The sequence below is a fragment of the Triturus cristatus genome, chromosome 2_2 (assembly GCF_964204655.1).
Source record: "Triturus cristatus chromosome 2_2, aTriCri1.1, whole genome shotgun sequence".
NCBI classification, from domain to species: Eukaryota; Metazoa; Chordata; class Amphibia; order Caudata; family Salamandridae; genus Triturus; species Triturus cristatus.
Genome location: NC_140582.1, coordinates 1,091,255,634 through 1,091,274,561, shown reverse-complemented (window position 1 = coordinate 1,091,274,561; position 18,928 = coordinate 1,091,255,634). Strand labels below are relative to the sequence as shown.

The 18,928-nt window shown below is 49.6% G+C and overlaps 1 protein-coding gene across 1 annotated transcript in view; it reads left to right on the top strand.

The window, feature by feature from the left end:
- RNF103 (ring finger protein 103) overlaps positions 1–15,292 on the top strand; it is a 150,853-nt gene extending 135,561 nt beyond the window's left edge. Inside the window, exon 4 of the mRNA XM_085642631.1 lies at positions 13,388–15,292. Coding sequence (XP_085498757.1) covers positions 13,388–14,948 — 1,561 coding nt within the window. The 3' untranslated portion in view covers positions 14,949–15,292. The remainder of the gene's footprint in view (positions 1–13,387) is intronic.
- Positions 15,293–18,928: the final 3,636 nt, after the last annotated feature.

Here is an 18,928-nt window from a genome sequence, read left to right as displayed (position 1 = left end):
GCGTGCTAATGGATTTTGAACCCTGAAAGGATATAAATTACATAAAGGCAACCCAAGTGCGCCCTGGGGCCTTAACCCTTCTAACCTCTAAGATCTCCAGCTTTCTTTACTTGAGCTTTTAGAGGGTGGAATTGCTGGTGTACTTGTGCATTTATTTGTTCCCTGAGGATTGTGTTCTCTTGACGACGATGACTTAACATAAGCTTGTGCCTCTCAGAGTCTTTCCAGAACAGATTGTGTTTATCTTATTTTGTTGGAGATTGTGATTAAGGATGGCAGCAGTAGACACACCTCACACGAGGGCCTTTTATGAAAAGAAATTCTGATGTATACTTCTTACCACAAATTCCTCACTTTTTGAGAATACATTTGCCCATTCTTGTTAGCGTTGCAAATGAAGTAGAGTAGTTTGCTTTAGTTCTGCACAGGTGATTGTCCAACACTGAGTGTTCCATGTGCAGGTGCTCCATGTCCCCCCTCAGCTCCTGATCTTCCAGGGCATTCTGTGCAGAGGTGCACTATTTTCCGATCAGCCCCGTCTCTTCCCCGGGTGCATGCAACAGTGGGTTTTCCATGCAGAGGTGACCTGTACCCTCCCTTAGTTCCCGCAATGCCCTTTGATTGCATGAAGGTAGCGTTGTGCGGCTCAGCGTTGGGTCCTTCATGCCCCAGAAGGGACATCAGGCCACAATATAACCACCACCTTTTATGTGTCAATCTCAATTGTTTTCTTTCCTCGCTTTCCGGCACCTTCGATTTGTCACTTTTCAGAAAATGTTCTCAAAATGTTTCCAGTGTGCAAGGGACATGTCTCCCCCCCCCATATAAAGCAATGGGGTCAACCCCTGAAAGGATTGTCACAAACAGATGTCAGTGACAGATCCACAAAAGGTCGGTCTCTGGTGTCTTAGCTCCTCTCATTACTTGAAGTTGTGCTTGAATGAATCCAAAGGCTATCCTGGACCGCACAGTCAAATTTTACTTCTCCAGGCAACATGAGAAGGCTTGTTGGGCCCGAAACCTAACAGTCAGATTTGCTGATGCATTCTCAGCCTTGAGGCTGTTCTTGAGAGAGATCATCATCCCATACCAATTCTTCAGGTAAGTCAAAAAAGGAAAAAAACACAAGAAATCCAAATATGTCTTCCCCCTCTTCCTGCCACTATCATCAAGAAACGTTGCGTGGGTACCTACAAAACTTGGTCATCTACAAATGGTCCCCTCTCTAGTGCCAATCAGATCCAAATACCTCGGTCCATTAGTGATGCAATTTAGATTCTCAGACCCAGAGCCACATAAAGACAATGAAAGCAATGACAAATTGCAAGTAAATAAAACAAAAATCTTTTTCAGAACCTCCAGGAGATCAGTGTCCTTGACCTCGTGAACACTGGACTCAGTCCTCAGCCTGGCCCCTCAAACGAGGAATCCTCCTCTATTGCTAGAAGTGTGGCAGAATTTCTTGACCTCTGGCTTCCTTCAATGAAGGTTATAGCAAATATCCTCACTGAGATTCATAGCCAGGGTGCAGACCTCTTCAGAACCACTCTTATTAATGAAGCCCTCACAGACGGCGTGGCCGGCTATGCAGGCGGCCGTGCTTCGCTGAGGCTCCGCGATCGGGCCCGCAAGCTGTCCGGTTCCCAGCGCCGGTCTGGATAACAAACTCATCGGACAGGTGTCGGAGGGTGAGCGATATCCAGCGACCCCCTCGGCAGCTGACATCGGAGAGTCTCTGGTGTGCAAACGGCGGAAAACGGAGAGTGGGTCCAGGGCTGCCGAGCTCAAAATGGTACCTGCCCGCAACTAGCTGCCGACGGTGCACAGTGCGGATCGCCCCGCCGATCCTCGGCGGCGACACACCCCGTCCTCGCTCGTCCAGCTCACCGGCATATGGGCCCCAACCTGTAGCACCCGCGACCCAACACCACAAAGTGTCTTGCAGCCTCGGGGACCTCGGAGGCAAAATGGCGGCTAGACCGCGAGATCGCCCGCAACGCTGGACCCGGTGATTCCTCCCCCATCCCCCCCCCCCTCCCCCTCCCCCCCGCCACTCGGAGGATCGCAGGGGGTGACAGAACTACTTGTCACAGCGGGGTGAGGCAGTTCCACCCCGTCTCCCTCCTCTGCGGAGTGCGGACCTGTTCTACCCCTGACAGTACCTGGACCTAAGATGGCGCCCGTGCATTCAGAGGACTGACATAGTCGAGGCCACACGCCGGGAACCTCCGTGGGTGCTCCGGGCCCGCAGTCTACAGTTGAGCTGCTGGAACCTTCAGGGGGTCCATCACAGTGGAGAGCCCCCCCCCCCCTCATCCCTATAGTGCCTCCCGGGAGCACATCTACAACGGGCACTGCCTAACCCTGCCATGGAGGCACCACCCTCATAGTTGCTCATCTTCTGCTCCACCCGCTTCATTGACGGTGCAACGTGAGGGCAGATTGCCGCTTCCCCAAGAACCTCCGCAACGTCTTGGTCATCGGGATTACTATCCGCGACCCCACGTGACGCACGGACACCCTGCTAGCTAGAGCAGGGGCTCCCCCTCCCACGTGACTCAGCGGACTCGGCACCGCCCTGCCCCTGTCCGGCTGGGCTCGTTGGTTCTCCAGGCCCCCCACTGCAACACATCCACGGCGGATTGCGCTCCACAAGCCGAACGCAGAGCCTCACAGTCGCCATCATGGGGAAGCCAAGGGCGTCTCAGCACACCACAGTGCCTGAGACTGCCCCCGAAAATATGCCCAAAGCCAGGACCGGGACTACACTCGCCACGTCGCAGGCCGACCCCTCAAACTCAGACAAGCTGGATCAGGTCCTGTTAGCCATCGAACACTCTAGAATATCAGTGGAAAAGCGCTTGGGCACCCTCACGACCGTTACTAACCTCTTACGGGACGATCATCGCAAACTCGCCGACAAAGTGAAAGAGGGGGAGAGGGATTTGGCTACGTTACAACCCACTGTCAAAATGCATCAGGCGACATTGCAAGATGTCCTGGCCCGCCTATCCCCCATAGAGGAGCGTACAAACGACTTGGAAGGGCGCTCGCGCCGCTGCAACATTCGTGTGCTGGGTCTTCCGGAGGGAATCAAAGGCGTGGACCCGCTGGGATACGTGGAAACGTGGGTGAAGTCGTTCACCCCGGCATCGGACAGGACGGCGTTCTTTTCCATAGAACGGGCCCACAGAGGACCAGCTCGCAAACCACCACCAGGAGCATCCCCCAGACCAATGCTGGCGAAATTCCTACATTTCCGTGACCGAGACGCGGTGCTGCGAGCAGCCAGACAAGCAGGCCCCCTGCACGTGGAGAATAAGCTGATCATGATCTTCCTAGACTATGCGCGTGCGGTACAACAGCAACGATCCTCGTTCTTGGAAGTAAAGCGAAGGCTGCGTGCCAACAACATACAGTACTCCCTACTGTTTTCAGCTCGCCACAAGATGCTCCACGATGGTGTGGCCACTTTCTTCACAAGTGCAGAAGAGGCGTTCGACTGGGCAGATTTGCACTGCGCGCATAAACCTAGACAGGATTCTGCACAGGACCGTACTCTCAAAGCACCTCGTACCAGAAGACGTGCCCATCAACGGCAACTGGGCGGAGAAAAAATAAGGGCCCGGACCGGTATACAAGATTCCCCGGACTTAGAACAGATCATGAAAGAGAGACGGGAGGTGCTACAAGCAATGGTAGATCTACAAGCCCCCACCCAAATGGAAGCCATCGACCAAGCTCCGCACCTCTTCTCTTCAAAAGAGGAAGACAAAAGTGACGAAACAACTTCCGGAGTGAACTCTGTTACACCCCCTAGTGTCACCCCCCAGTCCGCTGACACTTTGCTAGATGGGCAAATGACTTCCCTCCCAGCTTAAACTGATTTACTAGCCCACCAATTGTGACCCACGTAACCTACTCATCCCTCTTGAGTACCTGGGACATGGATATACTTCGCCAAGCTCCAGACGACGCTCCATGATCATACAACGGCCCGATCGGTGGGACGTCTCGCCTTGCACGCTGCTGCCACCCTCATGATTGATCGTTGCGCTCTCCAGTTCAGAGAGAGCAGGTTTGGACGTATCGCTGGCCGCAATAGGTCCTCAGCATTGGGAACATTTCCCAGCCCCAGTTACTCCCCACAGTTTCTTAACTTTCTTCTGACATCCTTCTACCCCCCATGGAATTCCCAGTAACAGGGTACTTGCAACACGTCGCCTGGAGACAGATGGCAGGGAGCATGCCCCTCACACCACACGAGATACATTGGCTGCCGGGCCCCGACAGGTGCGATCCACTTACACAAGTACATACAGAATCACATGGCTACACAGACACAGACCGCTGACATCAGTCTCCTGACACTCAACGCCCGTGGTCTTCACACGCCGCACAAGCGATACGCCATATATTCCTACACGAAGCGCCAAAACGCTCGGATCATGTTTTTACAAGAGTCACACCTCACTCAAACCGAGATCCGTAGACTACAGTCCAAATGGCATGGCACCATATGCGCCACGTCATACTCTGCATACGCACAGGGGGCATTGATCTGGGTCCGGCCAGGAACCCCCTTTCAGGAACTGAGACGGGTGGTAGATAAGGATGGTAGATATGCCCTATTGGAGGGCCTTCTCGACGGACACTCTGTGCTCTTAGGCAGTATATACACCCCGAACACAGAACAAGACAAGTTTTGGGACCGACTCACTGAGGTACTCGCCCAATTCGCCGAGGGACTCGCCCAATTCGCCACAATACCCTGGATTTTAGGAGGTGACTACAATTGTACACTCAACATTACTCTAGACCGTTCCCACCCCCGCATTCGATTGCTCAGAAACAGGCGGAGCGGTTCAGGGCCTGGGTCTCACAATGGGCACTCACTGACGTCTGGAGAATGCAGTACCCGCAGACCCGACTCTATTCGTTCCATTCCATTCCACATAACCTCAGAGTCAGCCTGGACAGATTCCTGTGTTCAGCGGCAGTCTTACCCAAAGCACACCACTCGGATTACCTAGGCAGGATTATCTCGGACCACGATGGCCACATCCTACATCTAAACTGGAGACCCCCCCCCCCCGCCCCCCAGTCCCAACGTGGTGTCTTCCGCAAGATTGCCTAGCAAACAGGACCAGGAGCAGAGCATACACGACAACTTCACACACAACATCGGGACAGCATCCTCCGCACTAGTAGAATGGGACACATTTAAGGTAGTGGCCCGGGGAGAATGCATTAAGCAAATAGTGGGAGTTAAACGAACTCTAGAGCAAACACTCATCACAGCCGAGAAACACCTTGCAGCCCTCACTAAACAGGAGGATCCATCGGACGAGGCAGCGACACGACTCGCTGAGGCAAGAACAGACTATTGGGCGGCTTGCGTCGACCTCCGGCGCTATAATTTCAGAATGTATGCCAACCGGATGCACAAGGAGCGTGATAAAACGGGTACTTTACTAGCTTGGTTAGCCAAACAAGACGACACGAAACCCATAACTGAGATCATAGATCCCCACGGTACCCTAGTTCGCTCCCAAGACCAGATTCTTACAGCATTCCATCAGCATTACGCGGTGGTCTACCGACACCCCGCCTCGGATGAGCAAGATGGTATAGATCACTTTCTCGACCCTCTAACGATCCACGCAATTACGAACGACGATCGTACGTCTCTAGAGGCGAAGATACAGACCACAGACATCACCTATGCCTTGCGCACCTTAGCTCGCAACAAAGCACCGGGGCTAGACGGGTTTCCCTTGGAATATTACCGGACCTTTTCCCCCCTACTGGTCCCTCGATTGGCGGCGATGTAACCACAGCATTAGATTCAGGGGAGTTGCCGGAGTCCCTCCAGGAGTCGGTAATCGTGACCTTCCTGAAACCTAACCGTGACCCACAATTGCTACATCCTATCGTCTCATCACGCTCCTCTCCACCGATTGCAAGATTCTAGGTAAAATACTGGCGGACAGATGCACACAAATTATTCTGCCCCTGGTACACCCCGATCAATGCGGCTTTGTTCCAGGCAGAACCACCTCTCAGAATATCCGTCGCCTATTCCACGTCCAAGACCAAGTAGGTGACGCACATCCCTGGGCTGCCTGCCTTATACTAGACCTCGAAAAGGCCTTTGACACCCTCACGTGGCAGTACCTCTTCTCGGTATTACAACGAATAGGACACGACCCCACTCTCTTGGCGTACACAAAGCTCCTTTACACCAAACTCACATCACGCGTTCGTATAGGGCGATACATTTCGCCAGCGTTTGCGGTACAGCGCGGCACGAGGCAGGGCTTCCCACTCTCGCCCCTGCTTTACGCCCTAGCGGTGGAACCGCTAGCAATTCGGTTACGACTGGAGGGAGAACACTGGGGCATTCCTATAGACACTACCATGCACAGTGTCTCTATGTATGCCGACGATCTTCTAATTTACATTAGAAACCCCACCGCAGACTTAACGCCCATCTGGGTCACGTTGACAAAATTCGTGGAGGTCTCGGGGCAAAGTGTAAATTGGGAAAAATCCACGGTGAACCCGCTACATCCGAACCTTCCCCCTCGGACGGTCAGGCTGGGGGATCAAAAAGTTGCCTGGAGTGCGGAGGCTCCCCGGTACCTCGGGGTTCGTCTCTATCACACTCCGACTGACCTTTACGACGGTAATCACCAGAGGGGACTGGCTGGCATCAGGTCCTCGGTGGGATTTTAGAGACACCTTCCGCTAGCCCCGATTGGCCGGGTGGCCATCGCCAAAATGATAATCGTCCCGCGGCTACTATACTACTTCACAAACTTGCCAATAATTCCGCCCAGACCCATCTTCTGCGAGCTAGACGCACTTCTTGGCTTACTGATATGGGGTACGGGCAGACATAGGATAGCATTGTCGAAGCTTCAGCTACCCACTTCACAAGGAGGCTTAGCCGCCCCATCCTTTGAATCCTATTTCTTAGCCGCACAGCTACAGTGGCTATCCTATTGGACGGCAGGCAGACATGTCGCAGAGACGATCACTACGAATGGCCTAGTGCCCATGCCTGAGATCCGCCGACTGCTATTACCTGGCACTAAACCTCGACGCACATACCCCCTACAGGTGACAGTTGCACGCCAATGCATGCAGAGGATACACCGTATGTCGCCCGAAATCCCCCCATACTCTCCCCTTCTTCCGCTGGTCGGATGGCACCTGCGAGAGCACAACTACACACCCAACATACTCAGTATCTGGACGGATTGCGGTGTTACTGAAGCTGGGGGTCTGTTTGAGGACGGCCAGCTCAAGCCATTCCAACGCCTAATGGAGGACTATGACCTTCCTGCCGGCCAGTTCTTACTCCATCGCCAACTCCTTGCACACTACAGACAGCACCATGACCTTTCGACAGGGGAACCGCCTACACATCCGGTCATACACACACTCTTGCACATGGGACCAGGACGCCACTTGGTCACATAGATCTATAAGGCTATCTGGGAACTCAGACACAAACCACTAGCGACCCTACGGACCACCTGGGAAGACGAATTAGGTCGCTCACTATATGAGAAGGAATGGGAAAAAGCTCTCGACACCCCAAGAAGGTGTCTCGGAATGCGCGCTTCAAGAATATACAATTCTACATCCTCCGTAGAGCATATTTGACGCCAGCAAGCCTCCAATGCTTCTATCCCGACACACAATTCCTGTGCCCTAGATGTCGCTCACAAGCGGCAGATTTTCAGCACATGTTTTGGAGCTGCCCTACACTACAACCCTACTGGCACCACATCCACAAGTCCCTCGGGGATCTCACTGGACTTGCGTATTTGAACACTTGGGAAGTCTGTGCATTGGGTATTTATCAAAAAAGAAAGCGGCACAAAGTACCCCTCAGATTTGCCTCACTGGCCATTTTACTAGCCAAACTCAACATTGCCATGCATTGGCGGTCTCCCACAGGGCACCTGGTTGCTGCCTGGGAGGGGGCGGTTCAAAAATGGGCATTAGCGGAAGAGGAGGCGCTACGGGAAGAAGAGGTAAAGGGGACGCACAAACACCCCATATCCCTAGATTGGGCTCTCCTGCTGAACCGCTTCACACAATCACTGACTCGTACTGACCCGGAAGGCGGCCCTGACACACCGCACGACACACAGCTGCAGACGCAGACGGCGATCACGGACACCAGTACCTCTTACATAACACATACAGGCAGCCAGTAGTTCCTCAGCACTATGCTATACGTCCCACTGAACGTTCGGACCTTGATGCCGGGCCAGCCACGATCCCATCTGTACCCCCCGGCTGCCGGCCCCTAGCAGTACGTGGACCCACAGTCAACCAAGGCATATATCACCCCGCGCCCACCGACGACGCCAGTACCCAAAAACTCCAGGGGCTCCCCCTCCCCAGTTCGAATCCAACCCAGTTCAGTTCAGACATTTTACACAGGATCACGTCCGCACAGGTAAGGCATTGGACTAATAACTGCATGACGAACAATGCATTTATTTTTAAGTTCAAGATACGTTGATGGATACCCTGTCACATGTTGCAAAATGTCACAGTAAATACAAAATATCAAAAAAACATGTTTAAAAACAAAACAAAAAAATGGAATGAAGCCCTCACAGACACCTTCTTAGGCAGCTAGGCAAAGTCCGGATCTTGCTCTCCCTTTCAATGGAAAAATAGCCCACAAGCCCAGACCAGCTCTGGGGCACCCACCTTTCCACCTGTAGCACCCAACATCAGAGAGCTTCAGGCTTTCATCCACAGACCCATGCCTGCTCCACATCTTCAACCTTGGAAACCAAAGGATCAGCCAGGAACTCACCACCCTGCTCATAATCTCGATCACCATTGCAGCATTTCCCGATGCCTGGAAACACCCGAAGTCGGACCACTACTCAAAAAATCCTCCGCTGACCCCAGCAAACTCAAAAACTACTAGCCAATCTCCCAGCTCCCATTCCTAGCAAAGGTACTGGAAATGATTATCAACAAGCAACTCACGACACACTTGGAGCAGAACCAGCTACGCAGTACCTCCGAATCTGGCTTTTGCCAGATTGGGAGGTACTGCTTTCACAGCACTGAAGCTGCCCAGATAGCACCAACGACATCGGAACCCACTTCGACTGAGGAGAAATAGCAGCTCTGATCCTCTTCGACCTCTCAACAGCCTTCTACACGGTATCCCACCACATGCTGATCTATTGACTCCACCACATCAGCATCCCAGGGCAGGTGCTCAAATGGATCACCTCCTTCCTCACTGGAAGAATCCAGAGGATACACCTCCCTCCTTCACCTTCGGACCCATCCACTCATGTGCATGCACCAAACTGTGCCACCATTGACTGTTAAACCTCAGGAACGACGAGATCAGCCACCAGCTCACCACCATCCTCAACACATCTCATCATCACAGCCACCTTCCCTGACGCCTGGAAACAGTCAGAGGTCTGACCCCTCCTCAACAAACCCTCTGCAGACCCCAACGACCTTCAGAACTATCGCCCCATCTCCCTGCTCCCGATTCCCTCCACAGTCCTATAGAAGGCTATCAACCTCAAACTCACCAAACATCTGAAGAGAAACAACCTTCTAGATCCCTCCCAATCAGGATTCAGAGGCAGCCGCAGCACTGAGACAGCCCTGATCACCACGATAAACTACATCTGCATCCTACTCAACAGAGGGGAATCAGCAGCCCATCCTTCCCTACCTCTGCTGCCTTCAACACCGTCTCCCACCACACACTCATCAACCGACTGCACCAGTCGGAATCAAAGACGACGCTCTTAGATGGATGGCATCCTGCCCCTCGGGGTGCACACAGAGGATCTTTCTCCCTCCCTTCACCTCACAGTGAAAGCACATGATCTGCAATGTGCCTCAATGCTCGTCCATCAGTCCCACCCTCTTCAACATCTACATGAAGCCGCTAGCAGTCCTCGTTAGAGACCACAACAGTAACATCATCTCATACACCCATCTTGTCGCCTCAGTCTCAGCGGACCCCACTACAACGAAAACCATCTTTCACAACTGCATGAAGAACATCTCGGCCTGGATGGAAGACAACTGCCTGAAACTCAACACGGACAAAACGGAAGTACTGATTTTCTGTAGCCACACCTCCCTCTGAAACGACTGCTGGTGGCCATCAGAACTGGGACCCACCACCACTCTGAAAGATCACTCCCGAAATTTCGGCATCATCCTAGACAGCGAACTCTTCATGAAACTATAGGTCAGCGCTGTCTCCTCAGCCTGCTTCCACACGCTGTGCATGCTCGCCAGAATTTACAAATGGCTACCCACCGGTACAGGAAAACCGTGACACAAGCTCTCCTCACTAGCCGTCTGTACTATGGCATCGCACTCTATGCAGGCACCACCTGCAAACTCATGAGAAGACTCTAGATGATCCACAACGCAGCAGCCAGACTGATCCTTAACCTGCCCAAAAGGACCCACATCTCCCAGGACCTGAGACCTCCACTGCCTTCCCATCCAGATGCCATGTCAAGCTTCTGACCTAAGCCTGCAAAGCCCTCCACGACCAAGGACCAGCATACATGAATCGCTGCCTGAACTTCCACCAGGCACCCAGAAACCTCCAATGGCTCACCTCGCTCTCTCACAGACACCTGGCATCCGCCGCTGCCAGGATGATTCTTCTCCCACCTTGCTGCCAAATCCTGGAACGCCCTTCCCTTCCCCCTTCAAACTTCACCCTTATTGGCAGACTTCAGGAAGGGACTCCAGACCTGAGTGCCTAGATACCCTCCTCAGTGATACGTTGTGCTATATAAGCACAAGTTTATTGATTGATTAATTGACCCAAGGAGATCACCTGCGGTGTTCCCCAGAGCTCATCTCTCAGCTCAGCACTCTTAAACGCATATATGACTGTGCTGGCTTACATCTTCAGATCCCATGGTCTCAACATAATTTCTTACGCAGATGACACCCAACTCATCCTCTCACTCACCGACGACCCCACGACCACCACAACCATTTTCCACTGATGCATGACAAACGTTGCCAACTGGATAAAGAACTGCCTGCAGCTGAACAAAGGTAAGACGAAGTACTGATAGGCCACAGCAGCAACACATTCCTGTTGACCATCAGACCTAGGACACGCACCCACCTTGTCCCACCACGCCAAACATCTCTGAATCATCATTGACAACAAGCTCACCATGAAATCACAGATCAGAACTGTCTCCTCCACATGCTTTCCCACTCTGCACATGCTACGGAAGATTTTCGAGTGGCTACCCCTACACACGAGAAACACCATAACACAGGCCCTCATCACCAGCTGACTGCACTATGGCAATGCCCTCTATATAGGAATCACAGCACACCTCCTACAGAGAATTCGGACCATACAGAATTCCGCAATCTGACTCATCCTCTGCCTACCCCAATGAACCCATATCACACCCCACCTCTGGCAACTCCATTGGCTCATCATGCAGATGAGATGCCAATTCAAGCTTCTGACCCATGCACTCTACACAACTTAGGAACCACCTACATTAACCACCACCTGAACTTCCACCAACCATCGAGAAGACTACGCTTCACCTCCCTCTCACTTGCCTATGCTCCCCGCATCTACCGAAGCAGAAGTGAAGGACGCTCCTTCTCCCACATTGCAGCAAACACCTGGAACAGCCTCCCCACACAACTTCGGACCATCATCTTACTTCTGGAATTCTGAATTGCCATCAAGACCTTGCTGTTCGACTAAGCCTTGGGGATTTGCAAGCGCCTTGATACACTATCGGGACATTAGCCACACTTTATAAATCCTGATTGATTGTTTTCACCAGTCAACTAACCGCAAATGCTCTTCTGAGCACCCCCAAGTAAGTGAGTCAAAACTTATGGAAGCATTCAGGAAATGTATGGAGGCATTCGGAAAATGGATGTTCTACCCTGCCAGCCCTGTAAATTTGAGTTGCTTCCTGGGGCGCTACTTGCACACATTGTGGGACATGGTGAGCGAGATTGGGCCAGCATTCCCAGATGACATTAGTGCCAGCCTTCAAAAACATAATTCAGGGTAGCCAAAACACGAAAAAATACGTGATCAAGTTGGGCCTGGACACTACTAATTTGTCTGCATCTTCTTGTTTAGATTTCCCCTGATGAAGGGCACATCATTGCCCGAAATGCATTGGGACAACTAAGAATGTTGGATATATGTAATTCTTGAAGCATAAATACGATATGTTGAATTGAATATTGTTACCTGAGAATTCACACATGAATAAATCTACAAGCAATTACAACTCGACTTGGATTATCTTTTCTTTTGTTTGAACACTTTTTGTATAAAACTTGCAAATATCGCTTCCAGCGATCTTTCAGCTTTGCTCAGCGGGACATTTCTTAATTCAGGAAACGCTACGCTTCAAATCATTCCAGTACACTCATATGACCAGAGAGTGATACCTCCGAGGCATGCTACAATTTGTTGAAAACTCTATTCGCCGTGTTGTGCGTGTTCTACTATATTTTATTTAACAGCAAAGATGGCATGGTTAAAATAGATAGTGTGGCTTAGGACTTGAGAATTCAAGTTTTTATTACAGTATTTGATGATTTTCCCGACTGCAAATTTTAATGACGATTTGAAAGTACACCACTGTGCTGTTACCTACATAGATCAGAGACGGAGCTACGACAGTCTTGTGTTGTGATTAGTCATGTGTGTGTTAATATTTTGGGTTAAACACACGCCCAAACTCAGTGTTTTACTGTTTTTCAGGTGTGTTGTTTGCAAACCAACTTCTTAGTCAAGAAATAGTTAAGTTACTGTTCTCATTGTGTCTGTATTGTTTCACTTCTGCCATTGCTTCCAAGTGCCCGTTCTCCCTCCATTAATTGGATACAAATGGAAAGATTTTAACAGATTACTAATGGAAAAAATGGTCGCTTTACACATCTCATAACTGGGAGAGTGTTGGTCATAGTAGGGAGAGAAAAGATTAAGGGGGGGGGGGGGGCAAGAGTATCACCTTCTTGCAGTCCCCCTCCTAACCCGGGCACATGGGTCAGAGCTCAGGTCCTCTGTTATTTCAACGGAACACCACCAGAGTGGAACATCACTGCATTATAAAAGAAGAACCATGCACAAGGCTACTCTACTTGTCATTAATTGAGCAAGACAGAAAATGTCACTACAAATACTCTTCCTAGCCACTTTTGAAAGTTTGAAAGGTTACCTTCCGCTGATGAAAATCAGTAGCAGTATGTTCTGTGGATTTCATATAGCTTACAAATTGTAGATCTAGGATGTACATCTTACTTAAATTTATGTATTTCTTTCTTTCTTTCTTTCTTTCAGATACTGCCGGAAACGAGGCTGGGTCAGGTCTACCCTCATCATGTCCGTCCCACAGACCAGCACTTCCAAAGGGAAAGTGATGCTGAAGGAGTACAACGGCCGCAAGATTGAGACTGAGCACATTTTCAAATGGATAACAGCCCATGCTGCATCTCGGATCAAAACTATTCATAATTCTGAGCACTTAAGAAACGAATGGAACAAAAATGATCAGTATCGTGTAAAAATATACCTGTTTGCAAACCTTGACCAACCGCCCGCCTTCTTTTCTGCACTAAGTGTGAAGTTTACTGGAAGAGTAGAGTTTATTTTTGTTAATGTTGAAAAATGGGACAACAAAAGTTACATGGACCAGATTGGCGTACACAGGACACCATCATATGTGCTGAGAACGCCAGAAGGAATCTACAAATATGGAAATAATACAGGGGAATTCATATCTCTTCGAGCCATGGATTCCTTTTTGCGCTCGGTACAACCAGAGGTGAATGATTTATTTGTCTTAAGTTTTGTGTTGGTTAACTTAATGGCATGGATGGACTTATTTATCACACAAGGAGCCACAATAAAGCGTTTTGTGGTGCTCATCAGCACTTTAGGTACATATAATTCCCTATTAATCATTTCTTGGCTTCCTGTGTTAGGGTTTTTGCAGCTACCATATCTGGACAGCTTTTACGAGTACAGCTTAAAGCTCCTGCGCTATTCTAATACAACCACCTTGGCTTCTTGGGTGAGGGCTGATTGGATGTTCTATTCCTCGCACCCGGCCTTGTTCCTCAGCACCTACCTGGGTCACGGCTTGCTTATAGATTATTTTGAGAAAAAACGAAGGCGCAACAACAATATTGACGAAGTTAATGCCAATAATTTGGAATGGTTGTCCAGTCTTTGGGATTGGTATACAAGTTATGTGTTCCACCCCATTGCTTCATTCCACCATGTTCCAATTGAATCCGACTGGGATGAAGATCCAGATTTGTTTTTGGAACGTTTGGCATTCCCTGATCTGTGGCTACATCCACTAATACCAACTGATTACATAAAGAACTTACCAACGTGGCATTTCCAATGTATGAATGATCAGTCAGAGGAGGAGATTTCGGAAGAGTCTCAGGAAAGTGATAGCGACTCAGAAGGTGAGAGCAGAGACAGGGGCAAAGAAATGTCGGTGGACGAATTAAGAACATCACACAAGTGCAGTGAGGAATTATGCACACTTGGTCAAGTTTGCTCATGTGCCAAAAAATGTCTGAACAGTTCACAGGAAACAGAAGAAAGGTTGTATGGGACGTACAACACTCAAGAGGACATGGAAGCAGATTGGTCAGCATGGCCTCCTCATATGTTGCACTGCACAGAATGTGTTGTATGTCTTGAGAATTTTGAAAATGGATGTTTACTTATGGGCCTGCCTTGTGGCCATGTGTTTCATCAGAGTTGTATTATTATGTGGTTGGTTGGTGGAAGACATTGCTGCCCCGTTTGTCGGTGGGCATCATACAAAAAAAAGCAGCCATATGTACTGAATCAACCAGTTTCTACTGAAATCCTGTCCTAGCCTTGTCCATCATCTACATGTAAGCATTGTAGAATCCTCTGCTCGTCCTTGAATGTTAGTCACTTGATGTTTTTGTGCTTTGAGGTTTAGCCTAAATGTTATTGCAGTGAACAAAAACGTACATTATGCTAACGTTAACAACTAAATCATTTGGTTGCCTTGATTGTCGAATTTAAATGCGTTTCGTTCGTATTGTAAAATAACTTCCTTTTCAGCATTTAAAAAAGAAATTGCACTTTTTTTGTAAGTGCAAATGTATTGTACTGACAGAAAACCCAATCCCATCCAATGTTTACAGGTTAAAGAAAATAATAAATCATTGATTAATGTTTCCTACCTTAAAAGACTATCGTTTGCATACATCTAGGAAGGATGTTGGTGGATAGCAGTCATTGTCCAGAAACAGACATACTGAGAGTGAAAGCTTCTTTCAGATGCCAGACTGAATTCCTACCATCAGTGGAGAGCTTTTTCTCAAGCCCAGCAAACAATTTTAAGCTATTCATTAATTGTTCAAAGCATATATTCAGATATCAAACCTATTATCAGTGGAACATCGTCTACGTGAGGGTAGTTCTACTCTTCCTTCTCCATTGAAGGTTCCACTTAATGGTAATGGCTCCATTCCAGGTTAATTACTACATAGACGATACAAAGAGGGGACGTGGAGGGTTGGTTTGTAGAGTTGCTCTCAGGTCGGTAAAGAGGTTTGGGTATGTAAGAGTCATGACCCCAGAACACAGTTTTGATCGCTTAGATGATTATTCATTATCTGTTCTTTACAATAGTGGTCTACTGGTGTTGGTAAGAAACAAGTGCCTTTGTACAGAGAGAACTTTGAAGCACACATTTCTTGAAAAAGCCACCCGCCTTGTGTAAAGATGTGGCTGGATCATGGTAACACCTTTCTTTTCATAGGAGGCTTCGACCCCTTACAGTGATGGATTGCATGGAACCAATATTCAGCAAGTGAAATAAACAGTTGCAGGTAACTGGGCTTGGAAAGATAATTTAAAAGAGCCTCAAGCGGCTGTTGCAAATTGACAATATTAAACACTATGAAAGCAGGAACATAAAAATAATAGATCATAAACACCAAATGTTTGTTTGTTGACCGCAGCAAAAGATTTAAACTGAATTTGTAGCATTTTCTTTGTTGTTTCATAGTGGGAAATGTCAAGACGCACTCTGGCATATTTAAAATATATTTTTTGCTTGCTTTTTGATGTACTTTTCAACCATATTATTTGAATTGGCTTTCATTTAACAGATTAGTGCTTTCTGCGGGATGCAGTCTATACTTGCTCAAATTTACGAGACCATTTGATATAACTGATGTTCGAGGCATATGAGCTGCAGATTACACACTGTGCATAAATCGCCATCTGGGCCCGGATGTTGCAGTTGTTTTTCTCTTGTAAAGTCTTTGGAAGTCACGAGGTATGTGACTCCTCCTTTGGATCATATTGCGCATGGGCTTCGGCTCCATCCTCAGATTTTTTTTCGCCAGCGGGGAAATGATGTAGCTTTGTAAGAAACAGGAAAGATGCCCATGTGTGCTGTATCTAAATAAGATAAAACAGGAACAGATAAAGGTAGCCAGGGAGGCGGGTGGGAGTGTGTAGATCTGCGGCTCCATCCTCAGATAGTTTTTTTCCGCCCTCGGGCTCGGATGTGTTCTTCGCGCTCCAGTTCGGAACCGTTCCAGTTTTCCCGTTCGGCGCGCAGTCCTTCCCCGTTCGACGGTATTGTCTCGATCGCGTACTCCACACTCAACGCAACTCTCCACGATCGAAGTCCTCGATTCCGGTCGTCGACGAAGGCCTTCGGGCCGACCTGGGCCTCCTCTTCTGGCTGATGGAAAGGACGCCATTTAAAAAGTGTCCTCAATGTGAGTCGAAGTTTCCCCACACCGATCTACATGAGGTGTGCAACCTCTGCCTCTCCCTAGAACACGAGGCAAGGGACTGTCCAGCTTGCGCCTCCTTCCGATCGAAGAAGACGATTCGGGACCGACGAGCAAGGAGAACTATGGCTCACTCGTCGACTTCCATCCCCGACGACATCTTCGAAGAAGGCGTCGATGTTCCGGAACAACAGCACACCGAAGAAGGCCTCGTCGGCGCCTCCGAAGCTGACAACTCCGACGTCGAGGACGTCACTCCGGCACAGAGGGGCGTGAGTACAGACATCGACCCGACCCCAAACCCCCCTCCATGCCATTAAAAAAGGCTTCGGTCACGCCTTCGCCTTCGGGCCTAGGTATCCACGAGAGACTGCTTCCCATACCTCGCTTTCAGGCCCAGTTAAGAAGCCCATCAAGCTTTCAGGCAGCTCGGGCTCGAGCCAGCATACCCTCGGTGCCGAAATCTCTCATCTACACCAGCAGCGAAAAAGAAAACGCCCCTTTCCTCGTCCGCGCCGAGCTCGACACCGAAGCACTCGGCGCCGAAGACTGGCACCGGCTCCTCGGCACCGATAACATCCTCGGAGCCGAGCAAGAAACCGAAGAGCCTCGACTCCCAAACCTCGAAGCCGAAACCCACCTCGAAACCGAGGAAGACAAGACATTTCTAAACCCCATGGTTCAAAACAAAGAAACAGTGCCGAATCGACGCCTAAAAAACCCACGGCTCCCACACCATCGGCACCGAAGGATCTGTCCCCTACAGATCAACTGTTTCGACCCGATCCTTACCAAAAAACCCTCGTAAAGGATCCAAAGACTGGGCATTTGACGCTTAGCACCAGAAAAAGACAACTGGACAAGCCTGCACCAGCTCCACCACCAAAAAGGAGAGACTTTGCCACCTCCCCTTTGAGGATTCCTTCACCTCCTCCTCCGCCTCCCCCACCCCATCATTCTCCCACACCATCTTCAGATGAGGATGATGACATTATCTAAGACACAGGGGACGGAGCGGACAACCAACCAACAGGGGACCCTACTCCTACAGGCTCCCCAGACCCATGGGACGACACTATCCCAGACGTCCCTAACGTCCCGCAGGACGTTCTTCCAAACGTGGGGGCAACCACAGATAGACCTCTTCGCCACCCACGAAAACGCCAAATGCCCAAGCTTCACCGCCAGATATCCCCACCCATTGTCCAAAGGCAATGCGATATGGATGAACTGGTCAGGCAGATTTGCGTACGCTTTTCCGCCTCTCCCACTCATTCCATTAGTGGTGCGCAAACTACAGCAACATTCCCTAACTCTCATCCTAGTTGCTCCGACTTGGGCCAGACAACCATGGTACACCACATTGCTGGAACTCTCCGTAGTTCCGCACCAAAAGTTACACCTCTCTCCACGCCTCTTAACCCAGAACCATGGAGAGATCAGACACCCGGACCCAGCTCAGCTCAACCTTGCGATCTGGCTCCTGAAAACCTAGAATTTGGTTACCTTAATCTTCCCCCTGACTGTATGAACGTCATTAAAGAAGCTAGACGACCTACCACTAGAGCTTGCTACGCAGCCAAGTGGAAACGTTTTGTGATCTATTGTCGCAACAATAACGTCAATCCCTTAGATGTGTCTATCCAACACATCATAGGCTACTTACTACACCTACAAAGATGCAACCTAGCCTACACGTCTATTAGACTACACCTTGCTGCCATAGCAGCGTATCTACAAAATAGACAGCATCTATCACTCTTCAGAGTACCTGCCATTAAAGCCTTCATGGAAGGCCTTAAGAGAATAATTCCCCCCAGAGTGCCACCCTCACCTGTGTGGAACCTAAACATCGTTCTTACAAGACTAATGGGGCCTCCATTTGAACCTCTACATAAATGTGAGCTTCAATTTTTAACATGGAAAACTGCTTTCCTTGTAGCCATTACTTCGCTCAGAAGGGTCAGTGAGATACAAGCACTCACCATTCAGGAAACCTTTCTGCAAATGCATCATAATAAGGTTGTTCTCCGTACTAATCCTGAGTTCCTTCCTAAAGTCATTTCTCCCTTTC